The sequence below is a fragment of the Hemiscyllium ocellatum genome, chromosome 18 (genome assembly GCF_020745735.1).
Source record: "Hemiscyllium ocellatum isolate sHemOce1 chromosome 18, sHemOce1.pat.X.cur, whole genome shotgun sequence".
NCBI classification, from domain to species: Eukaryota; Metazoa; Chordata; class Chondrichthyes; order Orectolobiformes; family Hemiscylliidae; genus Hemiscyllium; species Hemiscyllium ocellatum.
In genome coordinates, this window is record NC_083418.1 from 57762431 (window position 1) to 57782096 (window position 19666).

Sequence of the window (19666 nt, forward strand, 5' to 3'; positions counted from 1 at the left end):
TATAGTCTCCAGCCTGTTCCTGTAGACAGTGTTTAGATGCTGGTTTATAGTATATATTCTCCCGCCTGTTCCTGTAGACAGTGTTTAGATGCTGGTTTATAGTCACCTGCCTGTTCCTTCTGCATTTTCTTATTTTTGTATTTCAGATTTCCAGAATCTTAAGTACTTTGCTTCTAATTTGGTTGTAAGCTCCAGGATGATGTTAGTGGGAGATCCAGCAATATTAATGGCTTTGAACAGTAAAAGATGATTAAATTCTCATTTGTCAGAGATAGCCATTGTCTGTCACTCATCTAGCATGGATATTATGAGACGTTTATCAACACTAGACATATCCATACTGCATATAGACATGCACTGCTTCAGTATTGGAATTGTCACACATGTTGCTGAACATTACTGAAAATTCCCACTTCTAATCCTTTTGATAGTTGGAAAGTCATTCAGCCAGCTGAAGATTGTTGAATCTGAGACCCAATTCTGAGAGACTCCTGATGTCTTGGGACTGAGAAGAATGACTGCAAATAATCATCATTATCTTCCTTTGTGTTTGGTATATGTCTAACAAAGTGAAAACTTTGTCTAGATTAGAGTGGTGCTGGAAAAGCACAGCAGGTCAGGCAGCATCTGAGGTGCAGGACAATCAACGTTTCAGGCAAAAGCCCTTTATCAGGAATAGATAATGAAGGAATGGAGATGATGAAGGAATAGATCAGGAATATTCCTGATGAAAGGCTTTTGTCCGAAATGTTGAATTTCCTGCTCCTCAGATGCTACTTGACCTGCTGTGCTTTTCTAGCACCACTCTAATCTAGACTCTGGTTTCCAGCATCGTAGTCCTTGTTTTTACCAAAGTGAAAGCTTTCCCCACCTGCAACCCACCCCTGCCACCAATTCCCATTGAATCCAGGTTTCCTCAGGCTTTTTGATATACCATATTCTGAAATTGTACCATGATGTGAAGGGTACTCTGCCTTCACCTTTAGAGTTTAGGTCTTTTGTCATGTTTGAACCAAGGCTGTAATGAGGTCCGGAGCTAAATGACCTTGGCCCATCCCAAAGTGAGCATCTGTGAGCAGGTTGCTGTTAAGTGTCACTTGATAGCACCAGTGATGACTCTTTCCCTCACTTTGCTGATGATCAAGAGTAGGCTAATGCATGGTAACTGCCTGATTTGGAATTATTTTGCATTTTGTAAATTGGATGTACCTAAATGATTTTCCACAGCACTAAGTAGTTCCAGTGTTGTAGCTGTATTAGGATAACTTAGTGAAAGGCACAGCTCATTTTGGGGCTCAGGTCTTCAGCACTATTGTTGAATTATTACCAGGACTCAGTCTTGGCAATAACTAGCTTCTTCAACTTTTATTGCTACTATGTGAAGTGAATCAAGTTGGCAGAAGGCGAGCACCCATGCCATTGACCTTGGGAGGAAGTGGGTAATGATTCATCCACTTGATTCATCAAGAAGGTTGGAAATGCTCTGGCCATGTCTTTTGCATTGATGTATTGGACACATTGACCCCACAATTGAGAATGGGGATATTTGAGGATCCTCCTCCTGTTAGTCATTTAACTGTTGACCACCATTCTTGGTTGGATGTGACAGGACTGCAGCTCTGAGCCTTTGGTTATGAGATTGCCTGGTTCTGTCCATTGCATACTGCTCCCTAAGGCCATAAGATAGAGGAACAGAAGCATTTGACCAATTAGCCCATCGTGTTTGCTCTGACATTCAATAAAATCATGGTTGGTCTGATAATTCTCAACTCCACCTTCCTGGTACTAACCCCACACAATATAGTGGAAAGCTATCCTCAATGTGAAGATGGAACTTTGTCTTTTCAAGGACATTGTGGTGGTCACTCATATCAAAACTGTCATGGACAGTCACATCAGCATCAAGCACATCAGCAACAAGTAGATTGGCGAAGACAGTGCCAAACACTTTTTTTCTCCCGCTAGTGGTTTCCCTGACCACCTGCCATATGTCCATTCTAACAACTATATTGTTTAGGACTCTGCCAGTTTGTTCAGCAGTGGTGATACTGAACTACTCCTGCTGATGGACATTAAAGTTCCCTACCCAGAGTACATTCTATGCTCTTGCCATCCTCAGTGCTGCTTCTAACTGATATTCAACATGAGTGAATACTGATTCATCAGCTGAGACAGAGCTGGTAATCAGCAGGAGGTTTCCTTCCCATGTACAATCTGATGAATGAGGCATCATGGGATGAGGAGGCAATGCTAAGGAATCCGCCAGACTATGTAAACACTCTTCCACCATCTCTGTGGGCCTGTCTGTTCTGCTGGTGGGATAGAACAGAACCAGGGATAGTGATGGTGGTGCCTAATTGATGGATTCATATGTAACAGACTGCTGCTTGTCCGATCATTGGAAAAACTCTCCTAATTTAGGCACATCCCTAGATGGTAGCGAGGACTTTGCAGGTGCTCTAATCACTCATAGCAAGGAAGACATTTGATGGGTTAGATCTTTCACTCATTTCTAGTCAATGAACCCACATCCAGGTATCCTTTAATGGTCATTGCTGTTGGCAACTGCAGAATACTTGTGTGTCATACAGAATCATATGGGACAATGTTTCAAAATGGATATACATTTGCTACTTTTTGCTTTAAAGAGACTCGCACTATCCAGAACCAAGAATGACAGTTTAGTTTTGGCTTAATTATTACTTTAATTCAGTAATATTACAAAATAAAACAAAATATGTATTCCAAGTAAGCAAAATTCCTCAAAGCCTGGTTTGACATTTGTTCAAACTTTATTATCAATTGGTTGAAGTAACTGTATCTGCAAATATAAATGAGTTAAAAGATTCAATCTGATTTATAAAATAGTTAACTATAAATGGGGCTTCTGATTCACTTACAGGTTGGTCTAATTCCTCTGTTTTACAGATGCAGAAGGTGCACACAGAGGCCTGGTTGGCTGCTGTGATTTCTTTGTCCAATACTGAGGTATAAAATGCATTCAGAACCTTTATCTCTGGCATCCAGAACCATTTCTGATTAGCGGCTCCATAACTGTATCCTTTATACTTCTGTAGTGAGATATTAAAAATATTACTTTGAAGAAATGTAAATTCAGATAAAGGGAGATCTTTATAGATGTCATTCAAGGGTAGAAAAGGTAAAGATACTTAGCTTTCCAATGGGGCTGCCTCTTACCACTGACTCATGAAGTCATTTTCAAGTTCCAGTTATGTGCTTCCTGCAAATAATCTAGGTAGCAACATTAGCCAGAATGCCCCTCCTCCTCTTTTAAATAGTGCCATATGGGATTTTGCATGTTTCTCAAAGAGGGAACATTAGGCCTTGCTTTCACATCTTATCCGGAAAATAGAAGCTCTAAAGTTTTAAATGTCATCAGTGCTTCATTGAGGCAATACCTTAGATGACATGCTCATATTTCTAGTTGTAGGATGTAAACCTACACCCTTCTGACTCAGTAGCAAATATGCTAATTGCTGAGCCACAGCTGACACTCAATGTGTACCTCAAGGTCCCATGAAGAGTCACAAAATAAATGGCTAGATTTAGCTGCTTATTGTGTGTTGGGGATTAAATGTGGAAATGCCAGAATAAAGTCCTGCTTTTCTTTAAAGCGTGTCATGGGGATTTTTCCTATTCATCCTCGGTGTTGCAATAAAGTGTCAGATTGGATCTTCCACTCAAAGCTCCGGAGTAGGACTTGAATGCACAGCCTTCTTACTCAAACTCAATAGTGTCAACTCCAAGACAAGACTCCTATGATGGACTCAGCCACCTTTTAAACCCATTTGGGCAGTGGCCTAAATTAAGCCAGTGTGAGGCCACCCGTCCACATCACAGTCACATTGAATCCGAACTTCTTCTCAAAGTGGGAAGCTGAAGCATAAATGTATTCTTAAGGTGATGGCCATAATAAATGTAATATTGCTGTTACTGCATTGAATACTTTAAGCCTGTGATTATTTTTCCTTTGATTTCACATGACTTTGTATGCTTTTATGGCAGTCATATAGTTTCCACTAGACCATGTATGTTAATATTTCATTATAATACACAGTTCAAATGAAGTTCAACTTTGAATGGAACAATGGAATTTTTTGCTGACCTGAAGGATTATTGAACATCCCTGAACTTCCATCACACTCTTGCCATAACCTGAGTTCTTTTGGGTCATTGAGACTGCAAGCACCAGATCAGGATTACCCATTAAATGGAAAGTTCTGTTGATAGTCAATGCACAAAGTTTGAGTTGTATTAGTAATCGAGAAGCAAATGACTTCACACATGCTCAGTTTTGAATTAACAAGGTGGATCTTTTTCCCCTTCCGATTGAGACTAAATATGACAACATAAGAAATAGGAGCAGGACAAGGTCATAGGTATCTTGAGCCTATTTTGCCAGTAAAATTGTGGTTCAGATTTTACAGTAATTCTACTTTTCTGTCCTATCTTTTGATTCCCTGGTGTTCAAAAGTCTATTGAACGAGTCTTGAATATGCTCAATGACTTAGCAGCTGCAGAATATCAACACATTGGCTTCTCAGTGAAGAAATTTATTTTCTTAGTTTCAGGGTATGAAGTCAGATATTAAAAATGATGACCCTTTGCTCAGGACTCAACAACCTGGGGGAACAGGAGACAGTGAGGTTTGCTGGAGATCAGATTAGGTTAGATTAGATTACTTACAGTGTGGAAACAGGCTCTTCGGCCCAACAGGTCCAGACCAACCCTCCGAAGAACAACCCACCCGGACCCATTCCCCTTCATTTACCCATTCACCTAACACTGCAGGCAATTTAGCATGGCCAGTTCACCTAACCTGCACATTTTTGGACAGTGGGAGGAAACTGAAGCACCCGGAGGAAATCCACTCCAAGAAGCAGGAAAATCGATGCTTCAGGCCTGCTCCTCAGTGGCTGCCTGACCTACTGTGCTTTTCCAGCAACACACTCTCAATCTGGGAGAACAGTCTCTCAATATTTAGCCTGTCAAGCACTTTAAAAATTTTATAACTTTCAATAAAACCACTTCTCATCTATTTTGAAGCTTTTAAATCCATTCTATTCAATCTCTAAGCAAAGATCAATTTCACATGCCAAAAAACAATCTAGTGGACCTTTTGGTTTTATATGACTACAAATACAAGCTGTCTCTTTTGTACTGTCATACCTTGATGTAAGGATGGAGGGCTCGAGGGGTTTTTTTTGTGGAATGGGTGAAGAGAGCAAATCTGATGGGAGAGGAGAACAGTAGCTCAGGAAAGTGCATCATTAATAATATCTAAGATAGACTGAAGACAGGATGGAAACTTGGGTTCCCAGCTGTTTATTGGGATCAGTCAATGGATTTGGAGCTGGATAATTTAAATGTTGCAATGGCACAGCTCCAAACACAGGATAAGATAATAAAAAATATAGAGGTTGAAAAGTAACCTTTTCAATGACTTTTCTTCATCTATATTTATCTAATCTTTTAACAAAATATATCACCAAACACAGAAATGAGAGTTTAGATGAGATGCTTCTGGACTGAGGTAAATGTACTAGGAAGTTGGTTTGAGAAAAGAAAAAGATTGTTTCATAAAGAGTTATTTCTGGGCATTATATTAGTTCAGGTCACGCATCAACATTGTTTTGTCATACATCAGTACTTCTTTTAACATTAATTGGTTAAAACACTGCTCTGCTGCTGTAACAGCACTGGAGACACACCTTCACCACATGGAGGATAGAAGTTCAAAATGAGTGCCCACACCACTCTCTCAACGACAACAAATCATACGCTACAAATGCTCACTTTATTATTGCCATCTCCTACCAAAGACAAACTCAGTAATAACCACAGCACTCAACTGCAATCAAACCTTTCGAGAAAGGATATTGCTTTACCTGTTGTCCTCTCTCCATATCCAGCGTTGAAAGATATCATCAGCTTTCTTCTCCATCAGAGTTACTTCAGCGCCTGGTTGGGCATTCATCTCCAGAACTCCCACCACAAGCCAAGGACAACTGCAGGTTATGATGTGTCCGTCTTGGAACTGGAACTGCTGCTGATGTATCCGCTGCGGTTTGAGAGGTTTGGGATGGGACCTGTGGGCAAACATGAGCTGTGAGTTGTGTCAATTATATAAAGAAAACTTCTGAAAATCTTGGGGAAAGAAGATTGCAACTCTGTTACACAAGGCCATCAACACAGGAGAGCATGTGGGGCAAGGATCTGGCTGTGATAAACTCCTAACAGCGTTTCTCTGGTAAAAGATGGAAGTGAGACAGAAATGAGTGAAGGGAGTGTCAAGTATATGGTGGTCTGAACAAACTATGACATAATATGAACTCATTACAGGAGAGGTTTATGGGTGCTGAGGATGGGTGGACAAGGCCTTGCAAGCACCAGTTCCTAAGGTAGATCGTGCATTTGCTGCACAGTGGAACTGGAAGGGAAGTCTGGTTACAGATATAATGCAGACACAAAGGACTAGCCTCACAAACTCCAGCGCAACCAACACTAGAAGTTACCAGTCAACAAATCCTGACAAATACACTCTAATGTACATGGTACATTTTCAGCCCTGTGGGCAACTTATTGAATGTAACAAAAGTATAAAATTTTAAAATTGTGATTCAAAGTAATAAAAGTATTTAATTTTTAAAGGAGACAAAACTAATGCAATCATATTTGCAAATTTCCAAACTAATCCACTGAGCAATGTACATTTTCTGATCATGTGAAGCAGTGGCACTAGAATCATATAGAAGCCCTAAAGTGTGGAAACAGGCCATTCAGCAGTACAAGTCCATACCAACCCTCTGAAGAGTACCCACTCAGACCCATTCCTCTACTACTCCACATTTACCCCGAACTAATGCACCCAACCTACACATCCCTGAACACTGTGGGCAACTTGTCTTTGGCATGACCAATCTGCCTAACCTGCACATCGTGGATTGTGGGAGGAAACTGCAGCACTCAGAGGAAACCCACACAGACATGGGGAGAATGTGCAACCTCCACACAGACAGCCACCCAAAGCTGGATTTGAACCAGGTCCCCATTGCTGTGAGGCAGCGGTGCTAACCACTGAGCCACTACTTATCGGAGTTAACAGAATTTAGGCACAGGTTATCCAAATAAAATTCCGAGTGCACGTGTGACTGGAATTGAACCAGACAAAACCAGCATAGTAACTGCTCGGCTCCTTTTTATGTTAGATTAATGCTTGTCATTAAAATAATGACTTTCAGATGAAATATGTGGGAAGACTCTCTATTCCTGTCCACAAGCCCATCACTCCATTAATTGAATAGAATAGTTGGCAAGTCATTAATCCTGACAATTCGTCTAGAGGCACACTGAAGATGTTACCTAGTATGGTGATGAAATGTCTGAAAATGAACCTTCCAGCTCAGCGAGCAAACCTATATCCAGAGTAAGTAACAATCCCAGAGGCCCAGGGGCTATGATACCAATCTCACCATTGCAGCTGGTGAAAGTAGAACTCAATTAGTACATCTGGAATGTAAAGGCTAGACTCAGTAATGGTGACTATGAAATTAAGGTCTATCATTCGGAAAGCCCACATGATTTACTAATGCTCTTTTAAGTAAGGAAATCCTTAGTTGGTCTGACCTACAATGTGACTCCAGATCCACATCAGTGTAGTTAACACTTTACTCATCCTTTGAAACATTGAGCAATGCATTCTATTCAAGGGTGATCAGGGATGGCTATGCATTACTGGCTTTATCAATAATGCCCTTGTCCCATGGAAGAATATCAAGAAGAGACTTGCCGACACTGCTTGAATAGCACTTTCCAAACCTGTGATGACCTCCGCCTGGAAAGTAGAGGATAGTTGGGAATAGAAATTTCATCTATTTACATAACATGTGGAGTTGTCCCTTTCCATTGGTTCGATGTCCTGGATCCCTATGAAAGAGATTCTCTTCATTATGTGGATGGAAATGATTCAAGAAGACCAGCCAACATTCTTCTACGGTAAATACAGATGGAAAATAAACCATAGCTCTGCTGATGATGATTATATTCTGAGAAGGAAATGTTTACCAAAAAAAAAGCTGTCTGGTTCCACTATCAGATAACCAAAAAAGTGGTGATTAACCTGTATTTATTGTATAAATCAATGTTTGTGAAAGGTTTCCCATCTTCTTGCCATGAGACTCCATCATCATCAACTGCCTTTGATTTTCTTTCCCATGGATAATGTTCCTTAGAGTAACGGGCATCGACAGTAAGATGGGTTCTGGTATGTGCATCACTGGAAAATACAAATAATCACAGCTGCATTTTTAATATCTAATTTATTTCACCAGATTTTTCCTTAGAGTACCCATAAGTCTTTCAATAAATCCTATTGTTCTCACACGAACATTTCTGTCCTGGACTTACAGCAGTGTTCCAATGAAGCACAATGCATGCTTGAGGAACAACACCTCACTTTTCACAGAGACACTTTACAACCTCTAGGACTCAATATTAAATTCCACAACTTCAGAACTTGACCATGTGAATCTGTCCTCCACTTTTCTTACAGTGCCCCCAACCCCTCCTTTCTTCGTTCTCAGGCCAGGGGATTCATTTTCTCTCTTTCACATCTTAATTTATACCTATTTTATATCTCTGTGTCTCTATATCCAAAATTAGCAACCCATTTAGCTTTTACATAGCATCTGTTCCCTTCACTCCTCCTCTACCTCTGTCAAAAGTTTTAAAACTACCCTTTTCTAATCCCCTCAGTTGTACCGAAGGATCTTATCAGACTCAAAACATCAACTGTTTCTCTCTCCACAGATGATGCCAGACCTGCTGAGTTTCTCCAGCATTTTCTGTGTTTATTTCAGATCTCCAGCATTTGCAGTATTTTGCCTATTTTTCTAATGGCTGGTGGAGTTGTAATCAGAGTTCACAGATTTACAGTAATTGCTAAAAATACTGTAGGAAGAAATGAGAAATTACTTAACGTAGCAAGTTGTTATATTCTGGAACTAACCAGGCGAAAGGGTGGTGGAACCAGATTCAATAGTAATTCCCAAAAGTGAGTTGGATAAATACTTGATTGGGAGAAATTTGAAGGGATAAGGCAAAAGAGTATGGGAGTTACTATAATTGGGCAGCTTTTTCAAATAGCCAACACAGGATGGGCACAATAATGTGCTGTATAATTAAATAAATATGAACTATTCTTGCATTTTTATGTTTTCTTTCACAATACTACAAAATGCTTCATTGCCAAAAAGTAGTGTTGAATACATATTCATATTAGATTACTTACGGTGTGGAAACAGGCCCTTTGACCCAACAAGTCCACACTGACCCGCCGAAGCGCAACCCACCCAGATCCATTCCCCTACATTTACCCCTTCGCTTAACACTACAGGCAATTTAGCATGGCCAATTCACCTGACCTGCACATTTTTGGATTGTGGGAGGAAACTGGAGCACCCGGAGGAAACCACGCAAACACGGGAAGAATGCGCAAACTCCACACAGTCAGTCACCTAAGGCGGGAATTGAACCCGGGTCTCTGGCACTGTGAGGCAGCAGTGCTAACCACTGTGCCACCGTGCCGCCCACATTCTGCTGTTTTTATGCTAAAATGTTCTTGCAGAAGCTTAAATAAATGCCATTGGACTTTGCTTCCAGTCAGTACATTTGTCCATTTAGATAGAACTGGAATTGAAAAATGGAGTTAATATATCAATCACAAGTGGCTAAAACAGCTTCACTATGTTTAACACAATGGCTTCAATTCCTTACAGTAGATCAGTTAAGAAGTTTCTATTTTCATTATGATCTTCATCAGTTGTTGCAGTGCATGGCTGATTTTGCTTATCTGCTTCAGAAGTGGTTTCTCCATGGTTAATGGGCACGACACTTTCAGCTAATGCTAACTTAGCTCCAGGCATAAGAGTACCTACAACCTCAAGGACCAAACCTGCAAGGTAAAAAACACATGTTTAATAGGATGCGTTACGCTGTTTTTTTAAGATAAAAGATTTGCTTTTGAAGTGCCTCTCACGACTTTGTCCAAATTATGGTACAGTCAATGAAAATCTTTTTGAAGTGTAGCAAGTAAAACAACCAATTTACACACAGCAAGCTCCCCCAAAAAGCAATATAAAAATGATCAGATGATATGACTTTAGTTGAGGGATAATTATTGAACAGGACATTGGAGATAACTTCCCTGCTCCTCTTTGCAATAGTACCATGCGATCTTTTACATCGATCTAAGAGAGAAGACAGAGCCTCAGTTTAATGTGCTATGGGATTAGAACACGATTATAGAATTATAGTGTGTGTTTTGCGGCACTTTCATGGTGCTAAATGCAACTGACTTCAAACAGACCTAGCAACTCAAGACTGGGCATCTATGAGGCACTATGAGCCATTAAAAGCAGCAGAATTGTACTCCAGGTCCGATGTGGGAATGTTTGCTGAAAGTTGCACAACGTTCAGAACCATAGCAACTCCTTAGATACTGAAACATTCCATGTTCAAAGATTTGGATAATATCCAGGCTTGGACTCAAAAGTGGCAAGTAACATTCACGCCACACAACTGCCAGGCTATGACCATCACCAATAAGAGGCAACCTAACCACCGCCCCTTGACATTCAATAATGTTACCATCACTAAATCTCCCACTATCGACATCCTAGGCATTATCATTGACCATAAACTTAACTAGACTCACCACATAAACACAGAGGCAACAAGAGCAGGTCAGCGGCTAAGAATTCATGCTGTGAGCAACTCACCTCCTGATTCCCAAAGCCTGTCCACCATCGACACGGCACAAGTCAAGAATGTAACAGAATAATCTCCACTTGTCTGGATGAGCACAACTCCAACAACACTTAAGAAGCTTGATACCATCCAGGACAAAGCTTGATTAGCATTACATCCACAAGCATTCATCCCTCCACCATGACACTCAGTAGTAGCAGTGTGTGACATCTACAAAATGCACTGCAGATATTCACTAAAGATCCTCAGACAGCATCTTCCAAACCCACAATCACTTCCATCTAGAAGGACAAAGGCAGCAGATACATGGGAACACCATCAACTTCAAGTTCCTCTCCATCCTGACTTGGAAATATGTCGCTGTTCCTTCATTGCCACTGGGCCAATATCCTGGAACTCCCCCCCAAATGGCATTGTGGGTCAACCCAAAGTAGGTGAACTGCAGCGGTTTAAGAAGGCAGCTCGCTACCACCCTCTCAAGGATAACCAGGTATGGGCAATAAATGCTGGCCAGTCAGAAATGCCCATATCTCACAAATTAATAAAGCAAAAGATATATAGCACATCTGGGGGCTCTTCTGATCATCCTGTGTTGGTTCTTTGAAACAGCTGTCCAGTTATAGTTACTCCTATACTTTTTTGCCTTATCCCATCAGATTCCAAAAGTGTAGATGAATTTTATGCTCAGGTCTCTAGAGCTGAGCTTAAACTGGCAACATTCTCACCCAGAGCCAAGAGTGCTACTCATTGAGCCACTTCAGCAGTAATTAAGTCAGAGTTACAGTCTTGCATGAAGCTCTTATTGATCCTTTGGATCCTCAGCAAGTAGCTGAAGGCTTGTGACAACTACATCCTCTTTCTAATAAACCTCCAGGAAATACAGAGCCCCTTGGATGATCAATGGGACAAAGTTATTGACTTTACACCTTCTCTGATGACAAATGTTGGGATCCAGGAGAAGCCTTGGTCATTACCTTGTTTGCTTTCTTCATACTGTGCATGTTGAGTGATGTTTTGTGGACTGTCAGGATTTTCGGACCTGTCCTCAGAAATTTTGGGAAAATTAAGGAAATACAGTTTCCCTGGGATTTTCAATTGTTTTTTTCTGGTAAAAATATGGTTGAAAGCCCCTTCACACCATGAAGATTCATCTCCTGTCCTTTACTTTTGACAAAAAGGGGTGGTATTTCTCTTGGCCTGTTTGTTTGTTGGAAAGAGGGTACCGTTGTCGCAAGCCTTCAGTTCCAAAGCTCCAAAGCATCAGCATTCCTGATGAAGGGCTTATGCCCGAAATGTCAATTCTCCTGCTCCTCAGATGCTGCCTAACTTGCTGTGCTTTTCCAGCGCCATACTTTTCGACTCTAATCTTCAGCATCTGCAGTCCTCACTTTCTCCCTGTCTGATCAGAAAGGCCTGGTTATGTGTGCATGTGTATATCAGGATTAGCTCACTGATGCATGTTGGGTATTGACAGCAATCAATGGGATATAGTTGAGAGGGGAGGGAATGGGGGAATTGCTGCCTCCATGGCTGATAGTGGTATTGACAACCCAAGAGAGAACAGCCAGGGAATTACTAGAGGCATGGCACTCATCCACAGATTCAATCAATCACATCGACTTGGACCCAATATACTGACCACTGCAATGGACAGCTGGAACTGACAACCGAAAGCGGCAGAGACAAACTATTATAAATGCCGGAGGAAACATCACAGAATCGCTTCACAGGAGGCTCCCAAGCACTGAGGATGTCACCTAGACAGGGGACAAAATGTCTGCAACACAAATTCCCAGCTCGGCGAACAGAACCACAACACTGATAATACCTTCAGGGTTGCGCATGGCACTGTAGCTGCGGATTAAAGCAATATCACATGTCAGTTTGTTAAGCTGGAGACGTTTCCTCTGCTCCAACGAGGTTAGGTCCGGATCTATCCATGCCTCTCCACAGGAAACATAAACCTGAAAGATAGAGTCAGAGAGCCATTAAGGCACAAATGAAGGCCATGTCACCCATTGAGTCCGTGCTGGCCCTTTGAAGAGCAATCCAGTCAGTCATATTTCCTGCTTGGTTCCAATGGTCCTGCATATTTATTTCCTTTAAACGCCCAACCACTTTTCTTTTGGGATTATTGAGTGTGTCCGCATCTACCATTCCTATAGGCAGCAGGTCCCAGATCATCACCACTCATTGAGCAAAAATATTATTCATCAAGTTTCTCCCATACCTCTTGTCCACCATGTCCCTAGTCCATGTAACATTAGTTAGCAAGAACAGCTTCTCTATATCTACCTTCTCAAAGCTGTCATCATCATGTAAACCTGTACCATGCCTTTGCTCCAGAGAGAATAAGTCCTGTTTGTTTAACCTAATCTTGTACCATTCTGGTAAATCTCTTCTATACCCACTATAATATCCAAAACCTTCCTCAAAGGTATTGAAAACACTGAAAGAATTCAGTAAAGTGGAATCTGATGCACCAATCAAGAATAAGACTTAAAATTCAGAATAGATGATTAGGAGAGAAATCAGAAATAATTTTTTCACAAAATTTGGATTCTCTCCTCTAAAAGATATTGGCCAATTTCAAGACTGATTAATAGTCAAAGCTATGCAGCAAAGGTGCTAAATTAAGAATTTTTAAAATCCTCTTATGGGACATGAGCATTGTTTTCAAGATTAGCATTTACTGCTTTTTTTAAATTGTAAATGAGGAGATGGTGTGGCCTTTTTAGTTGCTCATGGTGGAGGTATATGCAGTGTTGTTAAGGAGGAGCTTCCAGATTTTGGGCACAGTGACAGAAGTCAAACTTACCAACTGATCCCTCTGGAGATCTTTCAGAAGAGTATGTTCTTTCCCTGTTTCATCAAACAGCCTGCGGGCTGCAAAAGGCAAACCCAACATCAAGGTGCACCTATCGAAAGAATTCAGTCAACCACTAAATTTGCAGCATGTAGCATTGATCATGTGGCTAAAAACACTGTCCTACTCCTGTTCCTATCAGGGTAGGAACCAGCTTCAAAGGATTTTTCACCTTATGTAGTGTTTATCCAGTTTATCTTTGTCAGAATTGAATCAAGTCACAAAGTAGATCCAAAGTAGGTCGAGCGGCATTTGTGAAGAGAAATCAGAGTTAATATTTCGGGTCCAGTGACCCTTCTTCAGAATTGATGGTAGTTGGGAAAAAGTTGGTCATAATGCAGAAGAAAGGATGGGGGTGGAGTAAAAAGTAAATCATAGGTGGAGATGGAACCCAAAGAGAGAGAAGAACATTTGGACAGACAAAGGAGTGGATAACGATCCCCCTAGGAGAATGCATAGCTACTAATGAATACTATTGGTGGCTAACAATGAATTGTGTGTAATAGCAAACCAGTGATAACAAGGTCTGGTGTGTGGGGGTAAGGGTAAGGACATGGGACAAAGTGCCTCAAGTCGTAAAATTGGTGAACTCAATATTGAGTCACACAGGCTGCAGAGTTCCCAAGTGGAAAATGAAATGGTGTTCTTTCAGCTTGCCCTGAGCTTCGCTGGAGCACTGCAGCAAGCCTGAGACAGAGATATTGGCCAGGGAAAGGGCGGTGTGTGAAGTGCTAGGCAACTGGAAGCTTAGGGTATTATTTGCGGAAAGAATGTAGGTGTTCTGCAAAGCAGTCACCCAAGTCTACGCTTCCTTTCCCCATGTAGATGAAACCACATTGTGAACAGTGAATGCAGCAGACTAGATTGAGTAAAGCATTACTTCACCTGGAAGGTATATTTGGGCCCTTGAATACTGAGGAGGGAGGAGATAAATGGGCAGGTGTTACACCTAAGGTTGCAGGAGAAGATGCCATGGAGCAAATGGGCCGGGGGCACAGTTGCGAATGAAGGAGGAATGAACCATTGCCCTGAACAGTCCTTGTGGAAGGCTGACAAGGGAGGGGAGGGGAATTTTGATTAGATTAGATTCCCTACTGTATGGAAACAAACCCATCAGCCTAACAAAGGCCCACCAACCCTCCGAAGAGTAACCCACCCAGATCCATTCCCCTGCCCTATATTTACCCCTGACTAATGCACCTAACACTATGGGTAATTTAACATGGCCAATTCACCTAACCTGCACGTCTTTGAACTGTGGAAGGAAACTGTAGCACCCGAAGGAAACTCACTCACACACTGGGAGAATGCGCAAGCTCCACACTGACAGTCGCCTGAGACTGGAATCGAACCCGGATCCCTAATGCTGTGAGGCAGCAGTGCTAACCACTGAACCACCACGCCACCCTGTGGCTGGTTGTAGCATTCCACTGCAGAAGTTGGAAAAGGCAGCTAATGATCCTGTGGATGTGGATGGTGGTGGGATAGTAGGTGGATGAGGGGGACCTAATCAATTTTGTAGGAGAGAAGAGGGGATGAGGGCTGAAGTAAGGGAAATAGGTCAAACCTGACTGAGGGGCCTGTCCACAACAGTGCTGGGGAATCTTCAGTTGAGGAAGGTGGACATTTTGGAGGCCCCCTGTTGAAGTTGGCATCATCAGAACAGATATGACAGAGATAGTGGAACTAGGAGAATTGATTAGAGTCTTTACAAGAAGCAGGTGTATAGTCAAGGTAACTGGGGGAGTTGGTTGGTTTGTAATGGAAATTGGTGGCCAACATATCCTCAGAAACAGAGATATCTTAAAAGAGAAGAGTCAGAGATGGACTAGGTGAAGATAAGAACAGGATATTGGAAGCAAAATTAATAAAAGTTTCCAATTCCAGAGGAGAGAGGGAAGCAGCACCGATTACATCATTAATTTACTTGAGAAAGAGTTGTGAGTGAGCACTGGAATACGTCTGGAACAAGGAATGTTACAAGTACCCCACAAAGAAACAGGCATGAGTAGGGCCCATGTGAGTACCCATGACCACCTCTGGCCTGAAGAAAATGAAAGGAGTTAAAAGAGAAGGTGTTCAGGGTGAGGGCGAGCTCAGCCAGGCAGAGGAGGGCAGTGGTGAAGGAGTACAGTTCAGGCCTTTTTTTTCCAGGAAGAAGTGAAGAACTCTGAGGTCAACTTGATGGGAGATGGACATGTGAAGGGACTGCAAGTCCATGGTAAAGAGGAAGTGGCTGGAGTCCGCAAATTGGAAATGTGAAATGTGAAAGTATCAGAGCAATCGCCAATGTAAATGGGAAGGGACTGGACAAGGGGAGAAAATGGAGGTGGTAGGAAGAGATGAGTTCTGTGCAGCAAGAGCAGGGAGAGACAATGGTTCTGCCCGAGAAGTCCTGTTTGTGGATTTTGGGGAGGAGGTAGAAGCAGGCTGTGTGGAGTTGTGGGCTATGAGCTTAGAGGCAATGGTGAGGTCAATCACCAGATGAAAGGAGATTAGTGACCATTGCAGACACAATGGCCTGATGTTTCATGGTGGGGTCTTGGTCTAGGAGGTCAAAAATCACTACCAGGAGGAAATATCCTAGAGCTGACCCTCAGCCTCTGGAACATAAAGGTCAGTATGCCAGACAACAATAATACCATGTTTGTCAGCAGATATAATTACAGTGTCACAGTCACTGCAATCAGTTCACAGGGAATGGTTGGAATGGCTGAGGGGGGTGGGGGCTAAGACATTGAGGCAACCAATTTCACAATGACAATTCTCAAGGCCAGAGGGAAGGGTCCAGGTAGATGGAGCACTTGTACTTGAGGAAGGGTCACCGGACCAAAACATTAACTCTGATTTGTCTTCACAGATGCTGCCAGACCTGCTGAGATGTGTTTGGGAACGTGGTTAATGAGGTTGGGATGGGGTGAATAGACTGGTTCACTTGTACTAAGTTTGTCCCTTACCTGAACACACCAATAATTTAACTACCTACTTCTTAACATCATTCTCTGCAAGAAATGAGTGCAGTCATCTGATTGTAGTATAGACCACAACCTTTTGTACTGAACAGTTGCCTAATATATTGTTGTCAGGGACATTGCACTGAGAATGCTGATTTTTCAATAAAACATGGACAGAGATCCACATAAATTTTTCTTAAAAATTTCAAACTCCTGAAATATCCATTGGATTCCATGGCTCTACAGACCTCTGCAGGGTATGACAACCGTCCTTATTTTAGACTCAGAACTGTTTCTTTCTAATCTTTGTTCAAATGGAATTAACAAAAGCAGAACCTTGTCAGTTCTGTTACAATAAAATAGCAGCATGGTGCTTGCATTCTAATCAGCTTTTGTCTATTGCAGAAATCATCAGAACAGCTTTGCTATAGTAATTCGAGTACCTCGGGGCAATCATTTAATGTTTGAAATAAATTCAGCTGCTGAATGAATGATGATCCAAAGTAGAGATAAATTAGGGTGATCACCAGCTGAGGCACTGGACACCTCAATGTCAGAAGACAAGCACAACTATTGCTATTTAGTTTGAAATTAAATCTCATTATGGCAGTGTACTTTGACAGGTAGCATCATCCTTTCTCAGTAATGACTCTCATAACTGTAGCAACTATCTGACATAATGCATCAGAATTTGCTGCACATACAATGGCGAGTTTAATGGAGCACTCTGTTATTAGTGTGTATTAAAAAAAAGACGAGTTTATTGCATGGAAGAGATGCTGGATCATTTGAGTTGCTCCAGTGTTAGCCTCACACAAAACAGGGCTTGTCCTCAAATTTGTCTTTGACTGTTGAGAAACTGCTGGAATTGTTTCATATAAATATGAATTAAATTTATCAGAATGTTAGGGCTGCAACTTCATAGTATAAAGACCCTATTTAATGGTTTGTGATCGTAACAGTCACATGGAAGCACAGAAGGGGAAATAATTGAAGCCACGGATTCTCACTCCTCTGATTGTTCTCAGAGGTGACTTTAATTATAAAAATATTTAAAGTATAATCCATTTCCATTGTTCTCCTGTCTCTTTCTTGATCCTTAAATCTAATTGGTAAAGGGCATGGCTTTTTTTTGGGAGCCTGTCATTCAATGAGGTCCAAGATATTCCATGGTCTTTGTTATTCCTTTATCAGTTCACATTGCCAGCAATTTGCAATACAGAAATAGTTGGAGTGAAAATTTCAAATATTAGAACCCAGTGTAAGATGCCCAGCTCGAGAAATGTCGAAAAATTATTAATACTTGGATCAAGAAGATAATCCACACAACATTAGATCCAATTCACATAAGGACCATTTCAATGGGAAGGGTAAGTGAAGGTAGAACTTTAACTTTTCATGTAAACACATTCAGTTTACAAGCAGGATATCTGAAATCTTTTTACTATCAATTTATAAAATATGCGGTATTACCTTTCTAGAAACTGTTTAAATTCAAGTTCATGCACTTTAATTGAAGGATCTGCTTGTATATCTTTGCTTCTCTGCAATTCACTTCTTCCTCTCCACCGAATCTTGGTCCTTGCAGCATTGAATCTAGAAACAATGAATTAGTTATTTATTAGATGCTTATATTTGTGGAGATAAGGCAGGAACAGGATACTGATTAAGGATGATCAGCCATGATCATATTGAACGGTGGTGCAGGCTCGAAGGGCAGAATGGCCTACTCCTGCACCTATTGTCTATTGTCTATTTCCCACCTTCTCAGGTTACTTGTTCTATACAGCTCATTAAAAAGGTAAGTATGAACCTACTACACAACAGAAGCAACAGGTACCAAGGGCAAGTTATAATGAACCTTGATTAAAATACTGGTTTGGCCTAAACTGTAAATTTCTTCTGCACTCATTCCAGTTTAATTACACCCATCCTATAGCAAGGATCTACAACCATAGACATTTTCCTTTATGCTATGTATGATTCCAGGTTGTAAAAATCCATTGTCTGATTCCCATTGATTTCAGTTTCATTTCAATCGGTCAAATTTTTTTGGAATTAAGTTTAGTAACCCTCTTCACCTCTGAATTAAGTTTATTTTGTCCATGTTTGGATAAGGCTGCATTGAGGTTTGGAGCTACACCACTCTAGTGAAATCCAAACTTGATTTATGAGCAAATAATTACTGACAAAGTGTTGTTTTATATGCCACCTTGTAGCACTTTGCTGATGATTGAAAGTAGACTGAGGGGTGATAATTGGCGAGATTGAATTTGTCCTTTGCACGTAGAATATATCTGTTCAAGTTATCACTTCAAATAGGATTGATATATTAGTTGTAATAGAATAGCACAGTACCAGTGGCACATCTAGTTCTGGAGCAGAAGTCTTTGGCACTACTGCTAGGATGTTGTCAAAGTTCAGCGACTCTGCTTAGTCCAGTACACTCATCCATTTTTTGATATTATATGGAGTGAGTCAAATTAGCTGAAGACTAGCAGATGTGTTGTTGGGGACATCAGGATGAGACTAAGATAGATCATTCAAACCAAAAATCATTGCAAAAGCTTCAGCCTTGTGTTTTGCACAAAGCACACGGAATAAAAGGGATAGCATAGCATGGATATGAAATTGACTGATATAGAGGTATAGGTTAGTGAGATTGAAGGAATAGTAATGTAAGCCAAAGTGGCTGGGGAGAAAGGCAGTCAGTGTAAATCAAACACAGATATGGCTCATCACGAGATCTTCATTGTACAAGCTGTAAATAAAGCACTTAAAGAAAACCTTACTACAGACTACGTGTAGGTCACTCATCGGCCTGCATCTTCCCATTGTGAGTTAATATCTTGTCACATGAGATTCATAGTGTTTAGTGCATTCTGGTTCAGAGCAACTTTTCTTATGCAATCTTCACCTTAATTGTGCCCAAAATCTATGGTGCCCTTCTCATGGGATCAGGCAGCAGGGGATGCCCAAGTTCTTGCCAGTGCTAGGACCTTCTGGCATTCATACTGATGGCACCATATTTAAAACTCAGCTGTACACCATTTGATGT

At 41.2% G+C, this 19666-nt stretch overlaps 1 protein-coding gene across 1 annotated transcript in view; it reads right to left on the minus strand.

Moving 5' to 3' along the window:
- LOC132824312 (doublecortin domain-containing protein 1-like) overlaps window positions 1-19666 on the minus strand; it is a 115382-nt gene that overhangs the window by 52518 nt on the left and 43198 nt on the right. The window contains exons 3-8 of the mRNA XM_060838658.1: window positions 13607-13706; window positions 12617-12752; window positions 9796-9973; window positions 5910-6110; window positions 4127-4241; window positions 2901-3071 (exon numbers count right to left, since the gene is read on the minus strand). Coding sequence (XP_060694641.1) covers window positions 2901-3071; window positions 4127-4241; window positions 5910-6110; window positions 9796-9973; window positions 12617-12752; window positions 13607-13706 — 901 coding nt within the window. The remainder of the gene's footprint in view (window positions 1-2900; window positions 3072-4126; window positions 4242-5909; window positions 6111-9795; window positions 9974-12616; window positions 12753-13606; window positions 13707-19666) is intronic.